This window comes from Staurois parvus, unplaced genomic scaffold (genome assembly GCF_062004578.1).
Source record: "Staurois parvus isolate SC_StPar_1 unplaced genomic scaffold, SC_StPar_1.0 ptg000287l, whole genome shotgun sequence".
Classification (NCBI taxonomy): domain Eukaryota; kingdom Metazoa; phylum Chordata; class Amphibia; order Anura; family Ranidae; genus Staurois; species Staurois parvus.
The window spans coordinates 18695415-18715271 of record NW_028318083.1 but is presented as its reverse complement, the minus strand read 5'-3'; the positions used below and the strand labels follow the sequence as shown (position 1 = coordinate 18715271).

Sequence of the window (19857 nt, the reverse complement as noted above, 5' to 3'; positions counted from 1 at the left end):
GCCTTAGGGCCAGTTCGAACTACATGCATTTCGGTTGAGTTTTTTTTTTGCATGCAAAACACACAGAAAGTAGGTTATGTGGTTGTCAATGTCATAGTTCACATCAGTGCTTGCAGTTCCTGTTGCAGAAAAAAAAAGTAGATCAGGCTGCATTTTTCCTGCACAAAACTGTACTGGAACGTGGTAAAATGCACCAGAACGCACCAAAAACGCACATATCCCTATTTAAATTAAAGGAAAAAAAAGAGGAAAAATGAACCGGAAAGCATCTAAAACACCGAAACGCGTAAAAAAATGCATCAAAAAGGCACATGCAGAAATGCATCCGAAACGCGTCTGGACAGTGTTTCTATGGTGTGAACTGGCCTTTACCCTTTCCAACCGCTGGGCTTCTGTTGCAATATTGCTTTCTCTTTCTGGCCCGATGTCTCCTGTACAGGAAGTGATGAGAAATCTCCCTCAATGTACACACTGACATAAGATTATATCCTGCCCCAGCATAGCCTAAGATTTGCTCTCCCAGCACAATAATTAGAAAGTGTTTAAAAGGCAGGAAGAGAGTCTGCAGCTCTATCACTGAATGTCAGGCAGTCACCAAGAAGTATTGGACTCCGGAAATATGGTCGCAGCTTCTACCGGACTAAAGACAAGTTAAAGTATGCCGATTTCCCTAGTGACATGACGTCACGGTCGGCGCTGATTGGCTGTGGCCCTGTTGACCGCAGCGTTGATGGGCTCAGTGTCTTCTAGTGATGGCGGAGTCTGGGGAGCTCCGAGAAAGGAAGCCGTGTAGTGGGGAGCAGGCTCCGGATAGCGGGGGGCTGCCGAGGGCGGAAGATAGGATGACGGCGGCGGAGTACTCCCGGAGGCTGCAGGAATGGCTCTGGCAGTGTTATTGCGGCTCTGTGTGCTGGCAGAACAACTGCGCTACCGCCGCCGCTCTGCTCATGATCAACGCGGCCCCGGGAGGTGTGGGGGACCCGTCCAGGGCGAGCACTAACCGGGCACCTACCGCCCACTCTGCCACCAGTGCGGTCAGCGCCGCGCCTCCTCCGGCTGCAGGTGAGCTGTCACCCCACACCTTGTCATCTGTCACATCTGTACTTATCAGCTGCTACTTCAGCCTCTCTCACTGTTAACCCCACACCTTGTCTCCGACCCCACACCGTGTCATCTGTCACATCTGTACTTGTCAGCCGCTACTTCAGCCTCTCTCACTGTCACCAGCCATTGTCACCCCACACCTTGTCATCTGTCACATCTGTACTTGTCAGCCGCTACTTCAGCCTCTCTCACTGTCACCGACACCAGCCATTGTCACCCCACACCTTGTCATCTGTCACATCTGTACTTGTCAGCCGCTACTTCAGCCTCTCTCACTGTCACCGACACCAGCCATTGTCACCCCACACCTTGTCACCGACACCAGCCATTGTCACCCCAGACCGTGTCATCTGTCACAACTGTACTTGTCAGCCACTACTTCAACCTCTCACTGTTACCCCCAGACCGAGTCACCCCACACCTTGTCACCGACACCAGCCATGGTCACATCTGTAGTTGTCAGCGGCTACTTCAACCTCTCACTGTCACCCCAGACCGCGTCACCGACACCAGCCATTGTCACCCCAGACCGCGTCACCTACCACTCCAACCTCTCTGTCACCTTGTCATTTGTCACATCTGTACTTGTCAGCCGCTACTTCAACCTCTCTCTCTGTCACCGACACCAGCCATTGTCACCCCAGACTGCGTCACCTACCACTCCAACCTCTCACTGTCACCGACACCAGCCATTGTCACCCCGGACTGTGTCACCTACCACTCCAACCCTTGCCACTCTCACATCAGACCGCGACACCTACCATTCCAACCCTTGCCACTCTCATATCAGACCGTGTTACCAACACCAGCAATTGTCACCCCAGACTGCGCCACCTACCACTCCAACCCTTGTCACATCAGACCATGTCACCCCAGACCTTGTCACTGACACCAGAAATTTTCACTCCAGTGCTTGTCAAATCAGCCCGTTTCACCCCCACACCTGGTCACTGACACCAGCAATTGTCACCCCCACATCTTGTCAGTATCACATCAGCTCTTGTCACCCTAGACCTTATCACTCCAGTGCTTGTCACATCAGACCTTGTCACTGTCACTTCAGCCCTGGTCATCTGTCAACTCAGTCCTTTGCACTGTCACTTCAGCCCTGCTCAGCTGTCAACTCAGTCCTTGGAACTGTCACTTCTGCTCTTGTCACTGTCCTTTCCTTTCTTACTGACACCCCAGCCCATGTCACCTGTCCTTCCAGGAGGGAACTGTCACCCAGATTTACACCCCACCAGGTGTACACCCCATGGTTGCTGGCTGCCCTTGCTGACTACCAGGGACATTCTGTGATAATGGGTTTCTGTTGTCCCTGGAAATGTCTGCCCTCCCTGGAATGTGACACCTAGGTTCTGCTCTTCTCACCATACTGGTGTTCATTCTATGATGCCATGGAGATCTGAGTGCTGTTCAGCTCCATGAACTCGGAGCAGTAGATGTTCTGACCCTTCTTGATGTTTGTTCTATGAAGTGAAGCATAGTATAGAGCAGCACCCACAGCTCATATTCTCCAGTCTTCTAGATGGGATGCCATGGGGATGATTTACTAAAACTGGAGAGTGTAAAGTTTGGTGCAGCTCTGCATAGTAGCCAATGAACTTCCAGGTTTTATTGTCAAAGCTTAATTGAACAAGCTGAAGTTTGAAGCTGATTGGCTACCATGCACAGCTGCACCAGATTTTGCGCTCTCTGGTTTTAGCATATTAACCCCAGTGTCTGTTTGGAGAAAATAGTGGTCAGTGTCAGAGCAGATCAGCCAATTCCCCATTGCCTTCATGGTGCAGTATAGAGGACAGATCTGAGGCAGTGTTTGGCCTGTTTTGCTTTGTGTTCAGTTCTGTGGATGCAGCAGGTCATATTGAGTTGTATTTGCTCTGAAAGCAAAGCAGGGGCACTGCAGCCTTTTAGTGTGTTTTGTGTTCAAATGGGAACTCAGGGGTGGAGATCTGTGTTTTATTGTATTATGCCAAGGGCTATTCCATTCACTGCCTTCATCCTAAACCTGTAGGGTCAGGTGGACTGCAGTAGCACAATAAGAATGCACTTCAGTGCAGGGGTAAAGATTTCCCTGCAGTTGTTTGCTGAGAAATATAGACCTTCCCTTTTTCTTTTTTAATTCTCCTACACAGATGTACAGGTGAAACTAAAAAAATTAGAATATGGTGCATAAGTTCATTTATTTCAGTAATGCAACTTAAAAGGTGAAACTAATATATGAGATAGACTCATTACATGCAAAGCAAGATAGTTCAAGCTGTGATTTGTCATAATTGTGATGATTATGGCTTACAGCTCATGAAAACCCCAAATCCACAATCTCAGAAAATTAGAATATTGTGAAAAGGTGCAATATTCTCGGCTCAAAGTGTCCCACTCTAATCAGCTAATTAAGCCATAAGACCTGCAAAGGGTTCCTGAGCCTTTAAATGGTCTCTCAGTCTGGTTCAGTAGGAATCACAATCATGGGAAAGACTGCTGACCTGACAGCTGTGCAGAAAACCATCATTGACACCCTCCATAAGGAGGGAAAGCCTCAAAAGGTAATTGCAAAAGAAGTTGGATGTTCCCAAAGTGCTGTATCAAAGCACATTAATAGAAAGTTATGTGGAAGGGAAAAGTGTGGAAGAAAAAGGTGCACAAGCAGCAGGGATGACCACAGCCTGGAGAGGATTGTCAGGAAAAGGCCATTCAAAAGTGTTGGGGACTTTCACAAGGAGTGGACTGAGGCTGGAGTCAGTGCATCAAGAGCCACCATACACAGACGAATCCTGGACATGGGCTTCAAATGTCGTATTCCTCGTCAAGCCGCTCCTGAACAACAAACATGATATTCTAATTTTTCGAGTTTCACCTGTAGGTGAATATCATGAGCCCAAGAGGCATACAAAATAGATGTTATTTCATTGATTGTGACAGACCTGCAATAAATCTTTTGGTAGAGTGACATTTAGGGCTTTGGAAACTTAAAACGGAGCTAAACCCATCAATTTACCAGTTTAAATAAACAGTTAGACTCCTGGCATGCACAGAATGCTAACTGTCACATTGGCTTGTGTCCTCAACCAAACTGTCAAACCATCAAATGTCTGGTATCATAACCGATCAATGTGCAGCACCATGGCAGGTGAGGATCAAGAGGCTAAGATGGCAGCTTCCATGCCTGAAAAAGGTAGGAAAGTTTAGTTCCGATTTAAAGTAAAACTGTTAGAAAATCAAAATTTACAAAAGATCTGGTGGCAGGATCAACAGGTAATCAAACTATGTTACTGAGGGACACTCAAAAACAAACCCTGTTATGGTATTGATAGATGGACTGTATCATGTATTACTTACAAACACACTTCATTCTCATCTGGACCTTCTCCTTCACGGCTTTCTGCTGTTTAATTTTTTATTTATTTATTTTTTATTCATTACTTGTCTTTTGTATTCATGTCCTGTGATATCAGGACCAAAAATAGAAGTGTATCGTATAACTGCAATAGTTTATACAAGACCTTTATAATAAACAATTCCGGCGTGCACATGGTGCCATTTTTTTTTAGTTTTACATGGAGCTGCCAATATTCCTTCTACATTTTTAGATCTGCCTGTGAATGGAAAACTGTACTTTATTAAACTCTGGTTTGTTTCCTGTTTAGGTCGCGAGTTCATTATTCCTACTTTGGCACAAAGGTTCAGAGCAGAGATGGTGGACTTCTTCATTCTCTTTTTCATAAAGGCAGCTGTTATTTTAAGCATAGTGCATTTTAGTGGAATCAAGTAAGTTTATTGTGTTAAGAATGATGATTCTTTGCCAAAGTCTGTTATTAGTCTTGTGCGTTCAGAATGAAAGGAGATTTGAATCAAATCATGGGACAATTTATTTCACTTGACCTTAAAGCGGAACCAATCTCATCAATTTAACTGTTTCAGAAAATCGATACATTCCCAGCATGCCGGGGATGTAACTGTATCATTTTGCATGTACTCTCAACAAAACTGTCAAACCATCAAATGGCTGGTGTCATAACTGATCATATGTGCAGCACCATGGCAGTTGCAGATCAAACAGAGGCTAAAGCAGACCATACATGGGTCGAACGCCGAACGATTTTTCAATCGAAAATGTTCGTTCTGTAATCCAATGGTGCCACCAATTATTTAGAAAATCGGTCATTTTTCACTAATTTTCCAGCATGCCCGATATACAAAATGGGGAGGAACCATGAAAACCGGTGCAATTGCCCCACTAACAGAGCAAAAATTGACCGATTATTCTTAGGTCCGAATTTTGAACAAAAAATTGTTTGAAAATCGACCCATGTATGGCTGGCCTAAGATGGCAGCTTTCTTTGCAAAAAAGAATAGAGGGGATTTGTTTTGCTTTAAAGCAGAATGAAACCCACTAATTTCACTGCTCTGTTGCACAAAGCAGGTAAGTATAACCTGCTTTTTATTTTGATGAAAGAAAACTATTTGCCTTTAGAATCCCTTTAAAGCTATAGTGAACTGCAACTTAAAAAAAAAAACAAAAAAAAGAATGATGATTGCAAGGTAATGTCATAATATGCATCGCATACTAGCACATTATGAAGGAATTGCCTTAAAAGGAAGCCCTCCAGCGGCGCACTGTTATCGCTGCAGAGGCTGCCATCTTCACCCGGTCTTCCTTCGGGTTTGCAAGCAGTGGCCATCTGACTGGCTGAGCCATGATGACATGACATCACTCCTATGTATGTGAGTGGGAGTCCTGGGCCACGGCACAGTGCTCTTAGGGAAAAGCTTGGGTATGGCCTTTCCTTCAGAGCACATGCGTCAGCTCTAAAAAAGAGAGAATATTTCCTAAACGGCACATGTTTAGGAGATATTCATATTACCTACAGTAAGCTTTATTATAACCTTACCTGTAGGTAAATGTATAAAAGGTTTATTACCATTTTAAGAGCTGGTGAAGTGCTTTCCATGAAAAGTGATCGGGTGGCTCTAAAGCCACGCTATCACTTTTACTGGGCTAGGATAGATCCCTATTGTGTCCATAAAACGTATCTTTCACCTGACCATGCTATAATATATGGGGCTTGTTCGCAATAAAGTAAAATACATTTTTCTTTTTTAAAAAGTGAAAAAAAACAAAAAGATTTACGCAAAATAAATAAAATTAACAAACTTTTTTTATAAAGCACCCCTGTACACACCCCATAAAAAAAAAAAAGGATCAGTGTTAGGAGAGCATGTATGTAAACACCAACGCTTATACAAAAAAAAAAAAAAAGCTCTCAAAAGTAGCTTTTTTTTTTTTTACCTGCCAAGAGCACTGGCGTTTTTTTTGTTTTGTTTTTTAAGCCATTGTGCATGGACCCTCAATATCACTTTAAAGCTGAACTCCAGGCAGAAATGTTTTTGAACATCTATAGTGGTGCTTTCTTACCTTAAACAAATATCGTGCTGAGTGCATTAAAAGGTATATTGAACATGAGATATCTATTGTTATTCTCCAGCTTTGCAGGTCTGATTTGCGTGCACACCTGTTTTTTTTTTTTAAGATCAGTGACTGCTGTGCCCTCTATTCTTTTGGACCACCAGTCTGGCAATTTCCCTGCCACAGGTCTGTAACATCGCTGCTTGGTCTAGTGGGTGGATCCAGGAGTCTCAGACCCATGCATCATCAGCTCCTCGCCACCAAAACTCTGCACTTTCTGCATTTCCCATTGCAGCATATGAAATGTAGTGTTGTTTCCCTTCACAGATGTGATGTGTCAAAACAGACAGTCCTCACACACAGAAGTATGCGTTTTTCAGAGGGACATGATGATGTCCATGGGGGTGACAATTAAGAAGTACAAGAAAAGGCATTCTTATTTACAATTTTTCTGAATTTTAGTAGAGCCCGGGGAGCATCTTCAAATTTAGCAGGCTCCTGGAGTTAGACTATACTGTTTCCAAAACCTTCTAGTGGGTATCTTAAATAGAACATTACTTTATGCATTTTTAGGTTCACAGTGTTTGTTTATTTTTACAGGGATATTTCCAAATTTGCAATGCACTACATAATTGAAGAAGTAGATGAAGATACATCAATGGAAGACCTACAGAAAATGATGGTGGTGGCACTTATTTACAGGCTCTTGGTCTGTTTTTATGAGGTGTGAATGAAGACTTTCCTTTGATCCTGTATTCATAATTCATGTTAAGCTTTTGTTCTAATAATGTAGGAGGGAAACTGTTATAGTATTAAGCTTCCTATTTGCTTAAAAACAGGGTAGGTCTTTGGATCCGTTTTTGAAAGTAGGCAAACCTATAGCGATCCCTATCCTGCAAAGTCTCTGCTTTCTACTGCTTAAAGGAGAATGAGTGATGAATAATATTGAGAAGCTGGTGTATAAACATTATTTCTGTGTTCTTGTTCTCAATGTGTGTACTAAAGTATTAGTTCCTTTGATAAGGCATTTCCTGATTTAGTTCTCATTGATGTAAAATTGTTCAGTGGCAAAGTTTTGTGTTAGCCATGAAGTAAATACAAAGGGAGGTAGAAGAGGAATACAGTAAGGGTCCTTTAACACAGGCGTTCCATATGTCCGTTTTTCATCTGTCTGTCTCTCCAAGACTTAGACTGGGAGGGAATATTGGCATCAATGAACACAATACAGAAATGGTCTTTCTTAAAAAAGACTGTATGTGAACACACTGCAAAATATTTCCATGCTTAACAAGTTTAAAAATCAAACCTAGGGGACTAACAGCCAAAGTTAAAAAAAAAACTATAAATAAGAAAAGAGCTTTTATTAAATATAAAAATGAAGAAACGCTATCATCTTTAAACATTACAAAGAATATAACAGAATATGCAAAAAGGAAATAAAGGCCGCAAAAATTGAAAACATATGACAGATTGCAAAAGATAGCAGGACCAACCCCAACAAATTCTTCAATTATATTAATAATAAAAAGGTCCGGACCGAGCATGTAGGCCCTTTACAAAATAATCTAGAGTGGGTGCCTGGGAACAAAGAGAAGGCAAATTTAGTAAATACCTTTTTCAGCTCTGTGTATACAAAGGAGCGTGGGGGAGCTGTTGTCCATAATGGGCATGGTATTGACACAGCTCCAGATGATCCATGTTGGCTCACAATTGATATGATCCAGAAATATTTAGACAGTATAAAGGTGAATAAAGCATCTGGATGGCATACACCCACGGGTCCTTAAAGAATTGAGCTCTGTCATTTCAAAGCTATTGTTTCTAATTTTTAGGGGTTCTTTAATGATTGGCATAGTACCACTGGATTGGCGTAAGGCCAATGTGCTGTCAATATTTAAAAAGGGGTCAAAATCTTTACCAAGTAATTATAGACCTGTTAGGTTAACTTCTATAGTTGGGAAGATACTGGAGAGTTTAATAAAAGACCACATAGATGAGTTCTTGCTGGAAAAAAATATTTTAAGCAACAGACAACATGGATTCATGAAAGACAGAAGTTGTCAAACAAATCTGATTTCTTTTTATGAGGAGGTGAGCAAAACCTTGGACAGAGGGGTGGCGGTGAATGTGGTATACTTGGATATTGCAAAAGGGTTTGACACAGTTCCCCACACATGGCTATTGTGTAAGGTAAAGTCTATGGGCTTGGAAAAATTTGTATGTAAATGGGATAGGAAACTGGCTAAAAGATCATATTCAGAGAGTAGTGGTTAATGATTCATACTCTGAATGGTCTAGGGTTGTCAGTGGTGTACCCCAAGGTTCAGTGTTGGGACCCTTACTTTTTAATATATTTATAAACTATATAGGGTCTGGGATTAAGAATCCAATTTCAGTCTTTGCAGATGACACCAAGCTGTGCTGTGGAATAATGTCCTTACAGGATGTCTCCAACTTACAAGCCAACGTCAATGCACTGTTTAATTGGACAACTATGTGGCAAATGAGGTTTAATGTTGATAAATGTAAGGTTATGCACTTGGGGGCTAAGAATGTGCATGCATCATACATACTAGGGGGGTACAACTGGGGGAATCAATGGTGGAGAAGGATCTGGGAGTTCTGGTAGATCATAAGATTAATAATGAATGCAATGCCAAGCTGCAGTTTCTAAAGCGAGCGAAATCCTCTCTTGTATTAAGAGGTATAGACTTCAGAGAGAGAGAGATATCATATTACCCCTGTACAAATCATTAGTAAGACCTCATCTGGAATATGCAGTTCAATTTTGGGCACCAATTCACAAAAAGAACATTGGGGCATTTGAGAAAGTACAGAGAAGGGCAACTAAACTGATACGAGGCATGGAGGAGATCAGCTATGAGGAAAGATTAGAGGAACTGAATTTATTCTCTCTTGAGAAGAGGAGATTAAGGGGGGATATGACCAACATGTATAAATACATCAGTGGTTCATATAGTGAACTCGGTGTAGAGCTATTCACCCTGAGGTCATCACAGAGGACAAGGGGGCACTCTTTACATCTGGAGGAAAAGAAATTTAATCTTCAAACACGGAAAGGTTTCTTCACAGTAAGAGCTGTGAAAATGTGGAATAGACTCCCTCAAGAGTTGGTTCTGGTCAGCTCAGTGGATTGCTTTAAAAAAAGACCTGGATTCTTTCTTAGATACACAGAATTTAACTGGATACTAACATTTATAGGTAAAGCTGATCCAGAAAATATCTGATTGCCTCTCGGGGGATCAGGAAGGAATTTATTTTTTTTCCCCCTGCAGGAGCAAATTGGATTATGCTTTGCTGTGTTTTTTTTTTTTTTTGCCTTCTTCTGGATCAACTGTGGGTATAGGATTATAACTAATGGTTGAACTGGATGAACTTTTGTCTTTTTTCAGCCAGACTAACTATGCTTACAGATGAAAAATGGACACCCATGTATTTCTATGGACTAGTGGATGTAAGTGGATGATCATCTGTTTGCATCCGTTTTATTTGAATGGAAGAAACCCTATTTTTCCGTAAAAAAAAAAAAACAACACCACAAAACAAATGTAAACAGACAAAAACCAGATGTAAACAGACATACAGTCCATTTTTCCATCTGTTTTTACATTGGTAAAGGATGTAAAAAAACAAATGTAAACTGATGCAAAACAGATGTGAGCTGATTTGTTTTTCTTTGAAAAAACGTGACTGAACTGCTGAGAAAAAAAAACGGAACGCCCATGTGAAAGGACCCTTATCCATCCTTAGAGTGAGACCATTACATCAGTAATAGATTCATGGAGGTAGTTAGCATTCATCCCTCACTTCTGACCACTATCTCTTCCCCTCCCCCCCCCATCCAACGTCTATTTAGGGACAAGCAGGACAACATGCTCTAAGACTCCCTTTACAGCTGAAACCAGTAAATATGAACTAGCACCAATAAGTTAAAAAGTGACACCTGTAGATAAACCTGCATCCTATTTGTAGTGTTACAAGCAAATCAGAGTTGCTCTGCTTTTGAACCAGACACAGACTGGGCCCCAATACTCAGTAAGCATGTATGTGTAACCAGTTCCAACTAGAAATATGTCTGCTTTTTCAGTTTATACTAAACGGTTTGTTTTAATTTTCAAGATTATCTGCATCTGGGGAGCAGGTGGTGCAACTCCAGGAAAGTTCCTACTTGGCCTTCGGGTTGTGACATGCGATAACTCTGTGCTAGTTGCTCCAAACAGAGTATTAGTGATCCCTTCCACAAATGTTAATATGACTGCGTAAGTACCAGTTGGCTTTTAAAGACTATTTTAAAAAGAAGGACATAACTTTCTCTTCAAATTTTCTATATATTTAACAAGATGTATACAAATCAGTTTAAAATATTTGGCTGTTCATGCATTACGTGTTAGTAGCATTTCTACACATATTATAAAATTTGGATTAGCTGTGTTAAATCAAAATCCCCCCCCCCCCCCCCCCCCCCGCACTGCAAGGGTTACATGCTCGTTACGTCCAGGGGAAGATGAGAGCATTACTTACCGTACCACTGCCCTGGCACTCTCCTCCTCTCCCTTGGGTGCTGTGGGATGTCCTGTAGTAACATCATGTACAATGCAGGCTTACTAACCCTGCATTGTATGTGGAGGAGGTGAACACAGATGGGAGAAACTTAGAGAGGAGGCTTTTGTGGGACCAGTCACATTGCTGGAAGGACCCTGCTGGAGCGAGGAATAAGGTGTGTTACGTTTCATCCTCTACCCCTAGGCAAAAACCACAGCAAGGGCTAAATGCTGGAGTTTGGGGCGGCATGCAAGGGTATTACCTTTTTGTTTGTTTTTATTTTTGCTGTGGTCGACTGCAGACTAAGGGGTTTATTTACTAAAGCTGGAGAGTACAAAATCAGGCTCACTGCTGCATCGAAGCCAAACAGCGTCTAGGTTTTATTGTCAAGGCTTAATTGAACACGCTGAGGTTAGAACCGGATTGGTTTCTATGCAAAATGAACCTGATTTTGTACTCTTCAGCTTCACGTTGCATGTTCCTGCAATATATGAAGGGGACCTTAAAGCAAACTTATGCTAGATGGAAAAAACTACATTTGTATACTTTAGTTTGTCTAAATGTTACCACAGGGTATAATTATGGCCACATCCTATAGCTCCAAGCCACTAAGCACCTGGTCCTTTGGGGCAGTGGCAGTCTACAAGTGCACAGGGCTCCTTGCTTTAGAAGACCTTACTCCACACCTCTCCCACTTTCGGACTAGAGTCAAGAGGAACAGAGCAGGTTGTAGTGATTCATTTCACTGTGCTCTAAAGAGGCATAGCCAAACATCTCTTTACCGGAAACCATCTGCTGACAGGTGTAATCTGCAGGTACTTAGAGGTGCCGGCATGTACCTGCACAAGCTTTCCTTGCCCAAATGTGGGGATGTTCTCATTGTGTAAAGGAAAGCTTTGAGGGTGCCAGGAATTGTCAAAGTTGTGCCTGATCAGAATGGCCCGGCAGGGTGGGGGCAAACCTTCTCTAGGTGTCTGCAGGTGCCTAAAAGTGCCTGCTCTTCATACCTGTCACCAACTTGTAGCTTTGTTAAACTGGTAGTTACTTTAATATTGGCTATTTTACTGACTTATTAATGTTATTTAACGTGTGTAATTAGTTTTTGCTTTTCCTTTCTAGGTCAACAGTCCGAGCTGTGATCAAGAATTTCTCCATTGCTTTCTTCTTCCCTGCATTTATTACGTTGCTATTCTTCCAGCATAACAGAACAGCCTATGATATTGTCGCAGGCACCATCGTTGTAAAGAGGAACATGAGATGATTTTACATACTTTTTCTCATCATTAGAACATTGCGTGTTGGCTTGTATAGCACGGAGTTCCTTTGGAAGCCTATTTATTAGGAGCTTTTTGTAAAAATCAGTTTTAACTGTAAAAAGGTGTTATTGATTGGCTGAATGCAAGCTATTCTTTATAGAACCCCTCGATGACCATCTTCATTGTTGATTCAGATTATCAGTATTGTTATTTGGAAGAAAAAGCTGTGGATTTCAAGATTTATATAAAGTGATTTTAAAATGTGGACTTTACATAGGTTTGTATAGAGTGTATGCAGTATATTACTAAGCTCTGCATATTCTAAGGCTGCTGTATGAAAAACTGAGATGTTGTCTATAGCAACATGAGTTTCCATGTGTCAGTTTTCCAGTGGTGGTTTGAACAAATGCTATACAGCTTACTGGGTATCTGTGCATATTTTTTTTTGTGTTACATGATCAAGGGTAACCATGAATGATAAAAGATGTTTCACAGTGCAAAATCCAGAATACATGTTTCCCCAGTGAACGAATGAAATGCCGTAGTATCCACTTAGAACAAATTACTGCTGAAATACGTCAGTAACTGTGCTTTATGCAAACTTTGATCTAGAACATTGATATATCTATTAAAACACAATTCCATCACTTCTACCCCCATGCATGCTTATCTTTAAAAAAAAAAAAAAAAATCTTCAATGCAGTTCTCTGACTGGCAGGGCTGCCTTCTACAGTGCTGGGCCATCCCAATGATCAGTGCCATTTACTCAATCATTGTGCTGTAAGTGCAGGGTGCCTATGACACTCACATCGTTCAACCCAGAAAAAAACCAGTGGAGCATGGAGCAGTGAATCTTTGGGATAGTGGTGGGTTGTTCAACACTAGAGAGGAGGTGAACGATGCAAATTACTTGAGAACAAACAAAAGCTTAACTCCACTTATATTTTATTTTTTTGAGGCATTCATTTTGCAAAGACGCACAGTCTCGACATAGCACTTTATATACATATTACATGAAAATATCATTTTAATACAAATTACTTGACACTCCAACCTATCCTACTGCATTCATATGTATCCTAACTGGCAATTCCAAGTATGGGTTGCAGCCAGAAATAAGTCAGCAAAATAAGTAAAGAAAAACAGGGTAATTCAGTAAAGCTGTAGCGTTGCTTATCTGGTGGTATATCCTGTGTCTAATTAATGAAAGCTTTTGTGTAAGGTTTGGTACCAGTACTACCATACAGTGCCTTGAAAAAGTATTCATACCCATTGACATTTTCCACATTTTGTCATGTTACAACCAAAAATGTAAATGTATTTTATTGTGATTTTATGTGATAGACCAACACAAAGTGGCACATAATTGTGAAGAGGAAGGAAAAATGGTTTTCAATATTTTTACAAATAAATATCTGAAAAGTGTGGCGTGCGTTTGTATTCAGCCCCCTTTACTCTAATATCCCTAACTAAAATCTAGTGGAAACAATTGCCTTCAGAAGTCACCTAATTAGTAAATAGAGTCCACCTGAGTGTAGTTTAAACTCACTATACATACAGCTGTTCTGTGAAGCCCTCAGAGGTTTGTTAGAGAACAATAGTGAACAAACAGCATCATAAAGGCCAAGGAACACACCAGACAGGTCAGGGATAAATTGTGGAAAAGGTTAAAGCAGGGTTAGGTTATATAAAAAAAATAATATCCCAAGCTTTGAACATCTCACGGAGCACTGTTCAATCCATCATCCGAAAATGGAAAGAGTATGGCACAACTGCAAACCTGCCAAGACATGGCCGTCCAAGGAAAGCATTAATCGGAGAAGCAGCCAAGAGGCCTATGGTAAATATGGAGGAGCTGCAGAGACCCACAGCTCAGGTGGGAGAATCTGTCCACAGGAGAACTATTAGTTGTGCTCTCCACAAATCTGGCCTTTATAGAAGAGGGGCAAGAAGAAAGCCATAAGGAGACCCTTTTGCAGTTTGTGAGAAGCCATGTGGTTGACACAGCAAACGTGGAAGAAGCAGCTCTTGTCAGATGAGACCAAAATTGAACTTTTTGGCCTAAACGCAAAACGCTATGTATGGCGGAAAACTAACATTGCTCATCACCCTGAACACACAATCCCCACTGTGAAACATGATGGCAGTATCATGTGGGGATGCTATTCTTCAGCAGGGACAGGGAAGCTGGTCAGAGTTGATGGGAAGATGGATGGAGTCAAATTAAGGGCAATCTTAGAAGAAAACCTAAGTCTGCAAAAGACTTGAGGTTCACCTTCCAGCAGGACAACGACCCTAAACATACAGCCAGAGATACAATGGAATGGTTTAGATCAAAGCATATTCTCATGTTAATAATGGCCCAGTCAAAGTCCAGACCTAAATCCAAATGAGACTCTGGCAAGACTTGAAAATTGCTGTTTACAGACGCTCTCCATCCAATCTGACAGAGCTTGAGCTATTTTGCAAAGAAGAATGGGCAAAAATGTCACTCTCTAGATGTGCAAAGCTGGTAGAGACATACCCAAAAAGACTTGCAGCTGTAATTGCAATGAAAGGTGGTTCTGCAAAGTATTTATTCAGAGGGGCTGAATACAAATACATGCCACACTTTTTAGATATTTATCAAAACAAATTTGAAAACCATAATTTTCCTTCCTCTTCACAATTATGTGCCACTTTGTGTTGGACTATCACATAAAATACATTTACATTTTTTGGTTATAAGATGACAAAATGTGGAAAATGTCAAGGGGTAGGAATACTTTTTCAAGGTACTGTATGCACCAGATTCATGTACTACCATTTTAAGAATCTGTTACTATGGCAACAACAGATTCTAAAAAAAAAAAAATTGCCACCGGCTTGCAGATAAGCAAACTAAAGGTAATGGAGACCAACTCAAATTTGACATACAGAGGGACCTGATGATTAAATAGTCTCTCGGGGAGATTTACTATAACTGGTGCGCACAAAATCTGGTGCAGCTGTGCATGGTAGCAAGACAGTTCCCAATTTAAGCTTTGACAATAAAATCTGGAAGCTGATTGGTTTCTGTGCAGAGCTGCTCCAGATTTTGCACCATGCAGTTTTAGTAAATAACCCCCTCGGAGTTCCCTATCAGGCTTCACTCACCACAAAACTCACATTCACAGCCGCTGGGTCTTTTGGGTGGGCAGACCATTACTGGAGGACTAGTCTTCCTTGACTGTGGTTGATGGCACAGAGCAGAGGGTGGATCAGAAAGCCGCTATTTACCTTGATGGCGGCTTTGGATCTGTCCACTGTCTAACATGCTGTATCAGCCAAAAGCAAAGCAGACTTGATGGGGAACAAGTCTCTCACCATCAGGCTCTGCCCACCCTAGTACAAAATTCCTCGGTCATACGCCTGTCAGGTGCAATGACATGGGAGGAAGGAGGGTCCAGTATAGACACACCAACCTATGGACCAGCATTGATAGATCCAAGCACCCTCGCTTTCAAGGTTGCATCCTGGCGAGTTCTAAAGTGTGTTTAGTACACCTTTTTTTTTTTTTTTTTTTTTAAATTCCCCATACAGATGTAATTCAGTTCAGCAACATGCACTAACCCATAGCAACCTGAACTATCTTCTTTTTAGTTATGTCAGATCACTGAAAATCTGGTTGGTTACTATGGGGTTTTGTGCTTAGCACTCCAGTGGTTCTCTGTGCTGATATCAGTCAATATATAGTACATAGATTTAACATAGTTGATAGTGTTTGAGATGGACACATTCAGCTATCTCAAACTGTATACTGCATGCATACTTCTTGTGGAAAAAGCTGTCAACGGTGACTACTATGTGGTTCTGCGATGGCAACCAGTGGATAGCAGTATTTGGTCTCCTTCAGCAGTTAAAGTGTTTGTGTGGGCAAAAAAAAAAAATAGAAAAATATTCAGCAACGTTCTGCAATACAAGCACATTTTTCAATGTTTGCTGACTTGAAAACACTAATAAAAATTTCTTGATGAGGTGCCAGAAATCCAATGAGCCCCTATCTGTCATTAAGGTGACAACACTGCTATTCTGAAATGCCATGCAGTGTTGTCAGCCCTGCATGATTATAAGAAGTTAGGATTTCTGCCAGATCATTTTTTTTTTCTACTCACAACATTTGTAGAGGGACAAAACAGGAGGAGATATGCTGTATCCGATATTTTTTTTTTTGCCCCAACAAATATTTTAAGGGGACAGTCCAAGATGAGTGGAAAAAAAGATAACCTAATTTGTCACAGCACCCTTATCCTCTCCCTTTGATGTAGTTTTCACCAGTAGGTCTTGCTGGCCTGATTAAAAGGTTTTTGTATTCATCTGTGCGCACACCTGCATGGATATTTTAACCTACATGTCAAAGATGTACAAAATCTTTTACAGCTATTAAACAACTGTCTTTTTTTTTTTTTTGAGAAACAAAACAGTGATTTCCTGTAGGTAATCCAAGTTTTCCCTTTATGAATAGTTATATGTAAAAAGCTAACAATTCTTGCAGGTTGAATGTAAATGCAGGAGGTAGAAATGTTAGTCATTTATGACGGCAGGTGACTTCAGTTACAAACCGTTGTTTAGAACAGAGCAGAGCAGCTAGGATTTCTACAGCAATGAACTTCATTGCATCAGACTATGTCACGCAGATTATGTAACTGCCTGAAATCTTTTACTACTACTTTTTATAACCATATCCCTGGAGGATATGCTTTAATTAAAACACTTTGTGACAGAGCAGAGGCTTATTTGACTTTGCTTTTGAATTATTTCAAGTGGAGCAACAAAATTCTATTTGCTACAGAATGTTGCAGAAGGATATTTACCACCTTCTATTGCGTCGTGGGGATTTTTAGGAATGCATTGAATGATTTGATTGATGTGTTTTTCCAGAAGCACACACTCCTGATATACCGTGTGAGTGCTATGGCCCTCACTGCTGCTAGTCATAAACAGATGAAGGTCTGAGTGCTAGTTACATATCTAGTATTTCTGTGAAGTTATCAGCATTTCTAGGATGTTTTCTAGGCTAGGATCCAGCTCTCCCTGCATTTCTTGCTCCATCATCCATAAAAGTGGTCCTTTTGTCCAGTACCATTGCTATTTTGCCTTGAATTAGTAAAATAAAAAGTCTGCATTATTAAAATCGTTTCACCTTTCTATCCAATTTTGTGTAAGGTCAGTACAATAACTTTGTAAATGGCAGTTTAACTGCCATGCATGTAGAAGCTATTGAAGCATTGCACAAAATTGAAATAAATCTGTGCTTATTGCCATGTACAGACAGCTGTCTACAGGGAGACCCAAGGGATGCTCAGACAGATTTACCTGAAGATGATTTCTGAAAAACAGCCTGATTAGAAGTTGACTTATGCAAAAAATTGGGTTTCATCTTTTATTCTCGGAGCCATTACAATAATTCTAGTACTGTAACTTATCTTCTACTGCCCAATGTTCATTTTATGTTTTAAATCAGTATTAAACCCAAAAAACAAACATTATATTGGAGCTTACCAATTCTTATATGTGATGGCTACATCCATTTTCCTTTTAGGCTTTCTTCTATTTTCATATGGTGATCTGCTCAGGAAGTCTGTTTTTCAAAATCACAAGCTCTCCTGCAGAATGTATCAGTTACAGAGATGAGACAAACCAGTTAACATTAGCGGGAGTGCTTACAATGATGTTAATTATGTAAAACCTTTATCCCAAAAAGAAAAAAGTGTGTGCTGTAATTGCTTATAAAGTAATAGCTGCAGTTTAGAATATCTAAATCTGCTAGCACATCCAACACTCCCCCCCCCCCCCCCCCCCCCCAGGATCGACAATGCACCACCGTCCAAAGGTGCCCCTGTGCTCATTCATCCAGAGTGGGAGCACTCTAATGTGGGGGGGGGGGGGGGGGGGGGGGGGGGTGCTTCGCAAACCACTATTCATGTTGTAACATTCAATATTCTTTTGAAGAGTTGAAAATAATTTTGTATAATAGACATAATCGTTGTTCATTTGTATTTTATTTATAACTGTTAAAAGCAGGCATTTACATAAGGAAGAACCTATGTATAATTAATTATTAAAACCTATTTTGAAAAGTGTTGAAATTATCCCTAAGGCTTTTAATGCAAACTAAAAGAATCCCTGTCTCTTGACATCTCTGATGTTTCATTTTCATTTTTGTTCTAATATTGTGAAGGGCCCAAAGCTATCTGGTGGCAGTTTAAAGGGTTAATTGCTTACATAACTTAACCCAGTGACAATCACACTCAGGCTGCTGGCACCTAGATTGGGGTCCCGTGAGCTGGAAAATATTTGTGCAGGGTGCAGCCGAGTGTCATTGTTATGTGACAGCACGGTGTGAGATGGGCCAGTGTTCGTCACATATTGGCTTGCAGCATAAGTGGGATTGTTCTGCAGTAGAGCATTCAGTGCATTGTTAGGAATTAGCTCTGCAGTGAAGGATTGTAACCTTTGTGGAAACAGTCCTAAGAAACAAGCTGATGCATAGTCTTTTTTTTTCTTTTTTCTTTTAAAGAGACATACAGCAACAGCTCTTTCCGATCTCTGCTGTTTTCTAGCTTTTCTTCTTGCAAATACAGCATGTAAAATAAGTATTGAACACATCACCATTTTTCTCTGTAAATATATTTCTAAAAGGTGCTGTTGACATGAAATTTTCACCACATGTCAGTAACAACCCAAGCAATCTATACAAAGAAACCAAAATAGAAATAAGTTCAGAAATTAAGTTATGTGTAATAAAATGGAATTACACAGGGAAAAAAGTATTGAACACATGAAGAAAGGAAGGGGCAAAAAGGCATGAAAAGCCAGCTGAAATCTATCAGTAATTAGGAAGCAATCCTGCCCCTTGCCAGTGCAAATTATTATCAGCTGGTTCAGTCTCAACTCATGGTCTAGAAAAAGGTGTCTCATTACCAAGGTGTTACACAAGAAATATCTCATGATGGGTAAAAGCAAAGAGCTCTCTCAAGACCTTTTCAACCTTATTGTTGCAAAACAAACTGTTTGCATTGGTTGCAGAAGGATTTCTAAACTTCTGAATGTTCCAGTGAGAGCACTGTTGGGGCCATATTCTAGAAGTGGAAAGAACATCATTTCACCATAAACTGGCAACGACCAGGTACTCCTCACAAGATTTCGGACAGTGGAGTGAAAAAAATCAGAAGAGTTGTCCAAGAGCCAAGGACCACTTGTGGAGAGCTTCAGAAAGACCTGGGATTAGCAAGTACAATTATTTCAAAGACAAGGATAAGTAATGCACTCAACCACCATGGCCTGTATGCACGGTCTCCACGCAAGACTCCATTGCTGAAGAAAAAGCATGTTGAAGCTCATTTATAGTTTGCTGCAGAACATTTAGACAAGCCTGTGAAATACTGAGAGAATATGGTCAGATAAGACCAAAATTGAACTCTCTGGATGCCATAATACACACTATGTTTGGAGGTCAAATGGCACTGTGTATCACCACAAAAACACCATATCAACAGTGAAGTTTGG

General features: G+C 40.9%; 1 protein-coding gene across 1 annotated transcript; it reads left to right on the top strand.

The window, feature by feature from the left end:
- Window positions 1-688: 688 nt before the first annotated feature.
- FAM8A1 (family with sequence similarity 8 member A1) lies at window positions 689-13755 on the top strand. The gene is made up of 5 exons (XM_089682281.1): window positions 689-1062; window positions 4752-4872; window positions 7112-7235; window positions 10652-10791; window positions 12194-13755. Exons 1-5 carry the CDS (start codon window positions 753-755, stop codon window positions 12333-12335), a joined length of 837 nt encoding a protein of 278 aa, XP_089538407.1. The 5' UTR covers window positions 689-752; the 3' UTR covers window positions 12336-13755.
- The last annotated feature ends 6102 nt before the right edge of the window (window positions 13756-19857 follow it).